The 12,709-nt window shown below is 42.3% G+C and overlaps 1 protein-coding gene and 1 pseudogene across 2 annotated transcripts in view; both read left to right on the top strand.

Moving 5' to 3' along the window:
• C5 (complement C5) overlaps positions 1-12,709 on the top strand; it is a 94,638-nt gene that overhangs the window by 74,749 nt on the left and 7,180 nt on the right. The window contains exons 32-37 of one of the 2 annotated variants that reach the window (XM_008273377.4): positions 2,279-2,360; positions 4,165-4,213; positions 9,376-9,478; positions 9,825-9,899; positions 10,016-10,121; positions 11,451-11,534. In XM_008273377.4, coding sequence (XP_008271599.2) covers positions 2,279-2,360; positions 4,165-4,213; positions 9,376-9,478; positions 9,825-9,899; positions 10,016-10,121; positions 11,451-11,534 — 499 coding nt within the window. Of the gene's footprint in view, positions 1-2,278; positions 2,361-4,164; positions 4,214-7,490; positions 7,859-9,375; positions 9,479-9,824; positions 9,900-10,015; positions 10,122-11,450; positions 11,535-12,709 lie in introns of those variants that run through there. The other variant, XM_017350045.3, reaches the window with a different exon arrangement.
• On the top strand, positions 9,263-9,338 carry LOC127485396 (U2 spliceosomal RNA; annotated as a pseudogene).

The following is a 12,709-nucleotide window of genomic DNA, read 5'->3' as shown; positions in this document are numbered from 1 at the left end:
GCAGTAAAATGGTTGCAATTGGAGGACATCATTTTGAGTGAAATAAGCTGGACCCAGAAAGACGAATACAGCATTTAGCTCCCTTATATGTGAGAGCTAAAATTTAAAGAGAGAGAGAGAGAGAGAGAGAAAGAGAAATGTCTGTATCAGTGTTGCTACAAATATAATTTTATAAAACTTTGTTTGATACTTTTGTCAAGCCATTAATTAAGTATGTCATATTACTATAGTTTTAATGATCTGTGATTACTTTAAAATTTATTGTATAAAATGGGTGAAATGGTCATTTTTCTGTTGAATTGTTTATAACCATTATTTATATTCTTACTAAATTAAGATCTTTTTACTTGCTAAACTAAGGTCTTTTTACTTGCTAAACTTCTTTTTGTGAAATATTTTTAAAAGATTTATTTATTTATTTGAAAGTCAGAGTTACACAGGGAGATGGAAAGGCAGAGAGAGAGAGAGAAAGAGAGAGAGAGACAGGTCTTCCATCCACTGGTTCACTCCCCAATTGGCCGCAACGGCCAGCGCTGAGCCAATCCAAAGCCAGGAGCCAGGAGCTTCTTCTGGGTCTCTCACGCAGGTACAGGGGCCCAAGGACCTGGGCCATCTTCTGCTGCTTTCCCAGGCCATAGCAGATCAGAAGTGGAGCAGCCAGGACTCGAACTAGCGGCCATATGGGATGCCAGCATTGCAGGCTTTACCTGTTATGCCACAGTGGCCCCTTGGTGAAGGATTAAGCCTTTTTACAGTAATGTAAATTTAAAATATATTATCACAAAAACTAATAAAAGACAGAAAGGGAAATGAAGGGGGAGGGAGGATTGGAATATAATGTTCTTGGAATTGTATCTACAAATCATATTGAACCTGTTAAAAACTAATAAAAATTTCTGGGGCCGGCGCAGTGGCTCACTTGGTTAATCCTCCGCCTACAGTGCCGGCATCCTATATGGGCTCTGGGTTCTAGTCCCGGTTGCTCCTCTTCCAGTCCAGCTCTCTGCTGTGGCCCGGAAAGGCAGTGGAGGATGGCCCAAGTGTTTGGGCTCTGCACCCGCATGGGAGACCAGGAGGAAGCACCTGGCTCCTGGCTTCCACTCGGCGTAGTTCCAGCCATAGCAGCCATTTGTGGGGTGAACCAACGGAAGGAAGACCTTTCTCTCTGTCTCTCTCACTGTCTAACTCTATCTGTCAAATAAAAATAAAAAACTAATTAAAAATTTTTTAAAAGCGCAAAGTCAGGAAGTTGAAAAACTAGGATATAAATCAGGAAAACCCTTTAGATGGAGAAAAATTACACTATAGAATTTTGAACTTATTAAAATTTATTGAATAAGAAAAAAAACACTCTATTGATTATATTAATTATGCTCTTACCTTTAGTACACCTATTCCTTCAAGGGCTGTATATAAGACTGCTTGGAAGGGGGTGGATTGTCCACTTTTCTGTCATTTCTGATTGCTGTGCGTAGTGCAAAGTGTGACAGCACTTTGTCCCATCCATACACACCTGTAACTTGCTGTTTCCCGTGATGGCTTGTAGGGTGTGAGAAACACACCCTTCCCAGTCATGTTTTATGTGTAAAATTAAAGTATGCAGGTTCAAGGACGAGAGCCTCGGGAACTTTCCTGTAGAGTAAGGTGCTCAGATTTGACTGCAAGTGGTTTAGACTGGCCGGCGCTGCGGCTCAATAGGCTAATCCTCCACCTAGCAGCGCCGGCACACCGGGTTCTAGTCCCGGTCGGGGCGCCGGATTCTGTCCCGGTTGCCCCTCTTCCAGGCCAGCTCTCTGCTGTGGCCCGGGAGTGCAGTGGAGGATGGCCCAAGTGCTTGGGCTCTGTACCCCATGGGAGACCAGGAGAAGCACCTGGCTCTTGCCTTCGGATCAGCGCAGCGCGCCGGCAGCAGCAGCCATTAGAAGGTGAACCAACAGCAAAGGAAGACCTTTCTCCCTTTCTCTCTCTCTCTGTCCACCCTGCCTGTAAAAAAAAAAAAAAAAAAAAAAAAAAAAAAAAAAAGAGGTTTAGACCAAGATTCTGCCTGCAGGAGTTGTTTGTTCTCTTTTTGCTGACTTCGGGTTTTCGGCTGCTTCAGAATATGGAATTTGCAGCAAGTTTAACTGCTGGGAAAAAAATGAGTCTTGAATGTATACCATTTGTATCCAATTATGAAAATAATGTTTCAAGCATTATATTTGCAGTAACCGTATTTCCAGAACACCCTTTCAGTAACCCATTTTAAATAGAATCTTTCTGTTTGCTTGCCCCAATGTAGGTAGCAACAGTAGTTCACAAAACAAGTACCTCTGAGGAAATCTGCAGCTTTCATTTGAAAATTGAAGCCCAGGACATTGAAGGTAAACAGCGTGATTCAATCTACATTGTAATTTTTGCTAAACATAAAGAACATCACATAGAGAGCTTACCTGGTTAAGAGAAATGTGCTTGCTCAAAAAGATTTTTTTTCAGCCAGCTCCGAATGCCTTTAGGGCTGATTCTGAGGCCAGAGTGCTATTTAGGACATCTGCCATTCTATGAGTCTGCTGAGTATCTCACTTCCCATGTTGGATCACTCTCCCCTTTATTTACTCCATCGGTTAGCGTTAGCAGGTACTAGACTTGTCTATGTGTTCCCTTTGACTCCCAGTCCCTTCACCATGACCAACTGTGAACTGAAACTGATCACCTGGAACAGTGAGATGGCATTGGTACATGCCACCTCGATGGGATTGAATTGGAATCCCCTGGTATGCTTCCAACTCCACCACTTGGGGCAAGTCAGCCTGAGCAAAAAGCTCATGAGAGTATTTCAGGCATGGAAAGCCAAGACACTCTGGCAAAAGATCTCTGCGAGTGAGATCCCAGTGGAAAGAACAGGTCATCAAAGAAGGAGGTACCTTTCTCTGAAGGGAGGAGAGAACCTCCACTTTGACTATGACCTTGTCTAAACAAGATAAGAGTCGGAGAACTCAGAGGGCTTCCATAGCCTTGGAAACTCATGACTGGAGCATAGGGAGATTACTGATGCCATAGACAGGAGTGTCAATTGGTAAAGTCAACAACAGGAGTCACTGTGCACTTACTCCTCATGTAGGATCTCTATCCTTAATGTGCTGTACATTGAGATTTAATGCTATAACGAGTACTCAAACAATATATTTCACTTTGTGTTTCTATGGGGGTGCAAACTGTTGAAATCCTTACTTAATGCATACTAAACTGATCCTCTGTAAAAAAAAAAAAAAAAGAAAAAAAAAAAGAAAAAAAAAAGAAATTATCAATTCCCAACTTGACTCTCACTGGGATTAAACATGACAATAGGTCTGCTCTGATTTCATCATCATTTAAAAAAATCATCTATTATTTTTCACTTTATGTTTTGTGTGGGAGCAAACTGTTGAAATCCATACTTAATGTATACTAAGCTGATCTTCTGTATATTAAGATAATCGAAAATGAATCATGATGTGAATGGAAGGGGAGAGGGAGTGGGAAAGGGGAGGGTTGTGGGTGGGAGGGACGGTATGGGGGGGAAGCCATTGTAATCCATAAGTCGTACTTTGGAAAATTATATGCATTAAATAAAAGTTAAAAAAAAAAAAAAAAAAGATTTTTTTTCTTAGTTAAACTCTTACGCAGGCCACCATCCAAGTAAACATCACTGCAGTTTATCACAGTACATGTAACTCTTTAATAATAGTTCCCAACTACTATTAAATAATTAAGCTAAATGTATTCACTACTGATGAAGAAATAGTTTTGATTGTGTTACTTGTAAAGTGTAACTAGTTGTAATGACACAGAAAGGTCTAATTCCACAACCTTGAATTTCTGTTACTTTTTTGTCAGCGTTCCATTTAGGAGACTGAATTCCCTCATCACCATGTTAACCTCCCACCCCTTAGCCTTTCTCTATTCCAAGAGATGCGGCAAATGCACATTTCTCTGCCTCCAGAACAAGTAGAGAGCTATTCTAATTATTGAAAGACTTCCTGGTATTATCAATAGCTATGAATTTTTATTAAAGTCAACAAAAGTACCACCTTGCGAACCATAAATAATTTTTAAGTGTGTTCACAGACTTGCTCATTAATAATTCTGTTCTGACAAAACTGCTAAAAATAGTTTACCCTTTATTTGTGTGTTTGTTGTATGTGCTAGCATCCTACTACAGCGACTTGGGATACAAACGCATCATAGCATGTGCCAGGTAAGCCCATTTCCACAAGGGGAATGTAAACTTCAAGGGCTTACTTTTGCCATAGTGTTATTTCTTGGTATCTTTTTGAATATTAAGATGTCCAGAACATACAAAATTAATTATTTATTTTTTCGCATACAGAAGATAACAAGCATTCCTAAATAACTACTTAATTATAAAGAATGGCATTGGTTTTGTTCCCATCTACTTTTCTCTTGCCTTTTTGTCTTCCTCTGATTCAAACAGCATAATAATAATTGTTTGGTCTTTTAGAAGGGTAGAGATGGGATATAAGTATTGGAGGGAAACACAGAAGTTTCTCTGAAAAGCAGCTCCTGCTCTCCTACCTGGCCATCATCAGCCAGTGGTTCTCAACGTGGGCTGCACATTGAAGTCAGCTGGAGAGTTTGTGGAAATGTCCGAAGCTGAGACCTCACTCCTAGAGATCACTCTGATGGAGCCACACGTTGAACCCTCTGCTCCCTGACTACAGACAACTAAATTAGTTTCCTGTTGCTGCTATGTAACAAGTTACTGGAAACTTAATGGCTTAAAACAACACAACCTTACTTTTTAAAAAGTTTTATTGATTTATTTGAAAGGCAGAGTGACAGAGAGGGAGAAATAGAAAGGAGGCTCCTTCCGTCCACTGGTTCACTCCCGCAATGTGCACAGCAGCCAGGGTGGGGCCAGGTCAAAGCCTGGAAGTCCATCAGGGTCTCCCATGTGGGTGGCAGGGATCCAACTACTTGGGCCACCATCCTCTGCCTTCCCAGGCACATTAGCAGGAAGCTGGATTGGAGGCAGAGTAGCCAGAACTCGAACGGGCACTCTGACATGGGATGCAGGCATTCCAAGCAGTGGCCTAACCCACTGCTCCATGACGTGGACCCCAACGCATAAAGGAGATTCCAGGGCCGTATTCGTTCTGGAGGCTCTAGTGAGAATCCACTTCCTGGCCTTGTTCCAGATCTTACCTGCTGCCTGTGTTTCTCGACTTGTGGCCCTTCCTCTGTCTTCACTGCCAACCTCACAGGATCTTCCGGCCTCTGACTCTGCCTTCTTCCATCATCACACCTCCTTCTCCACTCCCCTACTCTCTCCCTTATAACAATTCTTGTAATTCATTTGGGCCCAACCAGATGATCCAGAGTAATCTCCCTCTCTCAAATCCGTAAGCACATCTATAAAGTCCCTTTTGCCAGATACACATACCGTAGTGTATTTGCAAGTTCGGGGGATTAGGACACAGACATCTTTGAGGGTTATTATTCTGCTTACCACAGCCGTGATCCTAAAATGTTTATGTAAATGTAGGCTTTTTAAAAATGTGTGTCCTTTGGTCTGTGCTGACTGTGCAGAATGAATCGGTTAGTAACAAGGCCAGCACTAGAACTTGGGCTTGTGCCCTCCTCTTTCCAGCACCCCTCACTACTTCTTGTTCTGTCCTTTTTCCTTCACTCCTTATGTTGTCAGTAAGGAGACATCTATGGATGGCATAGTTCTGGTTTCAGTCATAATCACATGTGATACCAAAGCACTCGGGATGAATAATCTGGAAGTTCAGTAGTGCTGTGTCATGGGTTAGAGTTGAGTATGACTTTGGAGATGCTACAGTAATCCCATTATTTTAGAATAAAGAAACTGAGACCCAAAGAGGTAAAGGAACCTGCCAATTCTCACAGAATATGAGACAGAGCTAGGGACTGAAGTCTGTGACCCCTGACGCCCACTCCAGCATCTAAACCGCCTCTTTCAGTCCAATAATCTAAGACTACTGATACGGGGGAGCAACAAATGGTCTCTCAGTGCCTCCCTCCCAGCTGTTTCCCTGTGTTGTTCGTGGTCCTGGGTCTGATCACTCTCCTTAGGAGTCTCCCTTCCCAGCCCGATTTCCATCTTTGGCAGCCTTCCTTGCTTTCAACACTCCTTGCTCCTTTCCTTGGCCACTCCCTGACCTACTCACTCTCTCTCTCTCTCTCTCTCTCTCTCTCTCTCTCTCAAACATGCTTCTACATTCCCTAAAGTTTTCCCATTAAGACCATTCCTTCCCAGGCAGCTTCCTCCTAACTGCCATTACCGACCCTGGAATACCTATCTGCTGGGGAGGGGGACACAAGCAAAGTCATCACTTAATCCAGAGAGGTTGCCAGAGGGAGGCAGGAGCTACCTTCTGGGCAGAACCAGAACCCATGCATGGGACCCCAGAGGGAGGTCTCTAGAGTCAGCACAAAAAGGATAGTGGAGCAGAGCACCTGTGGGGCAGCCTCTGCCAGCAAGCACTCAGTGGCCTTGCACAGATGAGCTTGCTTCCCCAGACCTCTCTGTAAAGCAAGGCTATCGGCCCGCTTAGCTCAGCGTCCCTGCCAGTTCTAATGGTCCCCAGTGCTGCCGTACATAAAACGGCTCTCATCAAAAACTCACTCGTTTGACTTCATTAGCAGGGAGCCTAATTCGGGTTGTCAGCATCCAAAAGAAATCAAGTAAAAATGCGATAGTGAATGTTCTATCCTTTGATTTTACAAATTGAGGACAGAATGTTCAGGAAAGGCGGATTGAATATGCTTTTGGCTCTTTTTAGGTTGGGAGGAGTCCAAAAGTAACTGTGTAGTCCCTTATTCATGTAAGAAGTTCTTTGCCTTCAAATATGTTCTCTCCTGATTAAAAAATACCAGCACAGTTTCTGTGTTCAGAGGGTCTCTTTCGTGTACTTAGCTTTTTATAACCTCTCCGTTGTATTCCTAAGGAAAGAAAAGATTTCATTTCTCTTGCAACAAAAGGCCTTTGGGGAAGATTGCTGGTTTTGGCAGCAGGCAAAAGGCTTCTTGAAAGGAGGATTTCTGTTCCACAGTTGAAACAGTCTCCATGGCAACCAGTCATCAAGGCTCCGACAGCCTTTTCAGGGACACCCTGCACTGGGAGGCCCTTTTCCATCCTGTTGACAGAGTGTTTTTGCCTCTCTCTGTGAGTGAGTTCCCTGCTCTATCCACCCAACCCAGGAGAGTTCAGATGTCACAGTGCAGTGCCGAGCCACCTCCTGATCTAAATGATTGAGCTGGTGAAGAACGCATCTGAGATTTTACCATATTTTAGTTACTGCGGTAAATATTACATCTGAAACTTCTAGCAGGGACTGCTTTCTATACGCTGTGTAAGGTGTGATGGAGGAAAAGCCCTGACATCCCACAAACTCACACACGTCTCCTTTTTCACAAACACTCCTCCCACTGAGTGAGATCCGCTCATTTCCATCTCGGTAAGCTGTTTCACCTCTTCTTCCTTTCAGCCTGACTGCTCTTCCAAGCGCTGCTCTCACATATTCAGCTGCTTCTTCAAGCAACTTGAACTGAGGCTGGAACCCGAAACAGCTTGAACAGAACTATGCTTCCTCCGCTCCCCGCCCACCCCCACCAGACTAACCCTCCTTTATGTCCTCCAACTCTGCTGAGTGGTTGCACCAAGCCTCTGACACCCAAGACCGAAACCTTGGCATTATAAAAACAAACCTAAAACACACGTGTATACTTCTTTAGAGTTAATTTCATAAAAAAGAAAACGAGCTTTGAGAGGGGACTTGATTCGTGGAAATCTGTCAGCAGAACTGGGATAAAATCCAAGTTTTTTGATTTCCCCTTTCAGTGTTCTTTTCTCTCTTCCAAGAAAATCTCCCATTTTATCCCCTCTGCCTTTCTCCTTAACTTCCTAGACAGGAGATAGTCCTTGAAAGATTCTTTTTTACATAAAGTACTGTGGAAGTTTAGAAAATGGAGGAAAGTATAGAAAAGAAAGAAAAGACAGAATCAAGCATAATCCCACTAAATACATTAAGTGTATTTTCTTTCAGTGTTTGCCCGGATGTGTTTATTGAGTCTCTTTACAGTTAACAACTAATTTTCTTCTTTGAATGTGCTCCATTAAAAAAAGAATTAAAGCAAGAAGTGAGAGACATAGAAGACATTGATTCTTAAAAAAAAAAAAAAAGATTCATTTATTTATTTGAAAGAATTACACAGAGAGAGAAGGAGAGGCAGAGAGAGAGAGAGAGGTCTTCCATCATTGGTTCACCCCCCAAGTTGGCTGCAATGGCCAGAGCTGTGCTGATCCAAAGCCAGGAACCAGTAGTCTCCTCCAGGTCTCCCATGAAGGTACAGGGGTCCAAGGACCTGGGCCATCCTCCACTGCCTTCCCAGGGCACAGCAGAAAGCTGTATCAGAAGTGGAGCAGCCAGGACCCGAACTGGCAGCCACATGGGTTGTTGGCACTGCAGGCGGTGGCTTTACCTGCACTGGCCCTGATGGTGATTCTTATGCATAAGAGTGACCTAGACCTCCTTTGTTCTTCATTCCTGACTTTGGACATGGGCTCTGCTCTCATCCTCAGTTTCCCCAGCTGGTTCACTTGAGGTGGATGACTTGTGTTCTCCAGTAGAGTGGCCCTTTGGTGTTATTGGAAGGAAAGAGAAGAGATGACTGAAGGAGCTCTTGTAACTCTCAGAATCAGGGATTCTAACCCGTATATTATAGACATATACAAATCAAATACATGGAGACCCAAATTTAAAAATTAAAGCCTGCTGTGGCCGGCACTTTGGCGTAGTGGATAAAGCCAATGCTCTGGTCCAAGTCCTCACTGCTCCACTTCCAATCCAGCTCCCTGCTAATGCACCTGGGAAAGCAGTGGAAGATGGCCCAAGTACTTGGGCCCCTGCACCCACATGGCCACATGGGAGACCTGGAAGAAGCTCCTGGCTCCTGGCTTTGGACTGGCCCAGCCCTAGTCATTTGGGGAGTTAACCAGCAGATGGTGGATCTCTCTCTCTCTCTCTCTCTCTCTCTCTCTCTCTCCCCTCCCCCCTCTGAAATTCTGCCTTGCAAATAAATTAATTAATTAAAAAAATTAAAGCCGGCTAAGGAGTAGGGAAAGACAGCCTTTTCTTAAAGAATCTTATCTACAAAGGGTCTTCAATAAGTTCATGGAAATGTGCTTTATGAAAAAAGTATGTGTGAATGTCAGTCTTTTTTGCACCAAAAGTAAACATATCTTTCAAACGCATTTTCCATCACTTCTTGGCCTTTTGGCTAAGATCAAGTGTAGTATCAAATGCATTTTCCATAAGCTTTTTGAAGTACCCTTGTATCTATCTGTTCCCTTTCCTAATCTCTTGCTTTTAGCTACAAGGCCAGCGAGGAAGAGTCATCATCTGGATCCTCCCATGCAGTGATGGATATTTCTTTGCCCACTGGAATCAGTGCCAACCAAGATGACTTAAGAGCTGTAAGTGTTTCCTTTTTAATATTGCTGTGAGTGTTTGGCTTTCTTTTCTGTTTTATAGACAGACTTGTTTCTTTTCATTTTAATATGTTATTTTCATAAAATCACTGAGAATATATGTTCCAAAACAGCCAACTACCTAAGTTTTGATTTATCGAAATGAAGTGGAGCATACACATGCATGTTCTGAAATGAAATGTGCATGTTAACGTTTCAAGGACAGGACTTGCTCTTCAACTTCTTTAGATAATGGATTGCATCCCTGTGATTTAACATCCCATCAACAGGTGAATGCATTTAAGCAAAAAAATGATGAAACTAAAATAGAGTTTTTTCTTTCCTCCCTCAGCTTGTGGAAGGGGTGGATCAACTATTAACTGACTACCAAATCAAAGATGGACATGTTATCCTGCAAGTGAATTCGGTAAGCTGCCCATCGTGACATTCCCCCTTGCTATCATGATACGAAATCTGTAAGCTAAAATTTCCTGGGTATCTTCTCCCCTGTAACTTCCTCAAATTCTTGAATTTGTGAAACAGATTCCCTCCGCTGATTTTCTTTGTGTCCGATTCCGGATATTTGAACTGTTCCAAGTTGGGTTCCTGAGTCCTGCTACTTTCACAGTGTATGAATATCACAGACCAGGTAACCAACTCCACTTGGAAAATTGCTTTGGAAGACTCCTCTGTATTCTTTTTTTAATAGAAAACTTTTATTTATTAAATATAAATTTCAAAAGTATAACTTTTGGATTATAGCAGTTCTTCCCCCCTTTACCACCCTCCCACCTGCAACCATCCCATCTCCTACTCCCTCTCCCATCCCATTCTTCATTAAGATTCATTTTTAATTATCTTTATATTCCTCTGTATTCTTTACAGAAGCTTTAGCTCCACTAGAGGCCTGGAAATTTCATTTATTTTCTCTCTTAGAGCTCACTCTTCTTAAAAGTCTCAACCAGAGCATTCAAAGAACTTCAAACTACTGCACAGACACTACTGCACACAAACTACTGCGGACACTGAGCAAACCATTTCACCTCTGTCTGCAGTTTCTTCATTTTCAAAACAACTGGATCATATTGCCTCCAGCTTTAAAATTCTTTGTCTCAAGTATATCTGTGGTGTACATTTTCAGTACTCGCTGCATCTCTTCTTTTTAGGAAGGAAGCTCACATAACCTATTTATTCCTCCCAGCATGGGTTCTACCCCATTTACATTCTCATTACATTTTGAAGATACCTCTGTTAGAGCAGATGTCACATTGCCTTATAATTATTGGTTTGCATGTTGTTCTCACCAAGCCCAGATAGAATGTTTTCATCCTTGTGACCATAGTAGCTAATAGTGTCAGATAGAGATATAGATATAGATAGAGATATAATGTGTTTATTGAATAAATGATCCCACATTTGACTATTCAACCACTTCCAGGAATGTTGAGTAATTGGAGAATTTATTGATTTACAAGTTAGATGACTCTATCTTGGGAAGTTCTACCTGTTAGAAAATTCTTAAAATGAACCAAACTCTGACATGCAGTCATTCTGCTTTTATTTCTGAAATCATAGAGAATATATGCTTAGCCCCTTTGTCCAACCTAAACAATTATAATTCTTTCAACAGATCCTCATGTAACCTAACTTATTTTCCTCTGATTCATGGGAATATCAAATATTTTCAATCTAGGAAATGAATATTGAAGAGGAAAACTTCACACTTGATCTTAGCCAAAAGGCTGAGAGGTGATGAACAGGAAAACTTCAAGCACAGAACTAAGCTAACTTGGGGAGATCTTTTTGAGCATAAAGAGGCCACTGTATAGGCAATTCATAATTTAAACTCCATGGTCCTTAGCCATAAAAAGAAATGTTTGGAATAAGCTATTTCTGTGACCCCGTGTAGCAGAACAATCAGTAAATGTGTTATGGATCTACCAAGCCACTTCTCCTAACCGTGCTTTTACTGCCACAGATAAACAATGCACCATGTTTTATAGTACTTCCAACACCAAACTGCAGAGAGTCTGTGAAGGAATGCTGTGCAAGTGTGTGGAAGGTAAAGTCCATTTAGCACATCTACTCTGCATGCTTGGGGCCCTCATTTGATGCAGCAGCCATGTTGCCCTTTGGGACATGGATATTGGGACAATGCCCAATGTCAGAGTCCCTGGGTTCATGTCTCAGCTCCACTTCTGATCCAGCTTTCTGCTGGTGTGCAGTGGGTAAAGACTCAAGTGGTTGGGTCCCTGTCACCCACATAGGAGATCTGGATTGAGTTCCAAGCTCCTGGCTTTACCTGACTAGCCCTGGCCAGGCTGTTTGGCCGTTGGAGATGTAAACCACTCAATGCAAGATTGATATTTCTCTCTCTCTCTCTCTCTCTGCCTTTCAAGTTAAATAAATAATTTTATTTAAAAAAATTTAAACCTCATGCTTATTTAAAGCAGCCACTTATAACCCAAGGCTTATCTGAGAAAGCTGTTCAAAAGTAGAAATGTAGGGGCCAGCATTGCGGCGCAGCGGGTTAGGCCACCACGTGCGACACCAGCATCCCATATCAGTGTGCCAGTATGAGTCCTAGCTGTTGCGCTTCCAATCCAGCTCTCTGTTAATGTGCCTGGGAAGGCAGCAGAAGATGGCCCAAGTGCTTGGGCCCCTGCCACCCATGTGGGAGACCTCTCTCCCTCTCTATAACCCTGCCTTTCAAATAAATAACCATTTTTTGAAAGTAGAAATGTAATCTCAGCTGACTGAGAGTTAATAACTCCTTGAGTTTTGTAAAGCTGCTTGTCCACCCCTCCTGAACAATCTGATGGTTGATATCGTACAGGAACAGAGAAGCACCATCCAGATGGTTGTTGGATATCACAGGGATAACATTGTATGAAGTTTTTTTTTAACCTGGTCTTTCTAACATAATAGGAACCCAAACCAAGAGACCAGGGGCCCAGGACCAAACCACTATCGCTTCTTTCTTTCTTTCTCTTTGTCCTTCTTAGTTTTTGTAATTCTCTGGTTATTGTCCAGTTCCTTTCAGTCTTCTATTAGTTGAAGACAAACTTTTTGGCAAAGGAGTAAATCCAGAACTCACCATAATGAAAAAACTGGTTCCTTGAAGGCCAGGGTTTTTAGGTTTTATTTTTTCAAAATTCTGAACATCTACACATTTCCTAGGTACTTATACAATGCAGTAGCCACGAATCAGTCATTATCATTTAGGATCCTTCAACA

This window comes from Oryctolagus cuniculus, chromosome 1 (genome assembly GCF_964237555.1).
Source record: "Oryctolagus cuniculus chromosome 1, mOryCun1.1, whole genome shotgun sequence".
NCBI classification, from domain to species: domain Eukaryota; kingdom Metazoa; phylum Chordata; class Mammalia; order Lagomorpha; family Leporidae; genus Oryctolagus; species Oryctolagus cuniculus.
This window is presented reverse-complemented; position numbering and strand designations above follow the sequence as displayed.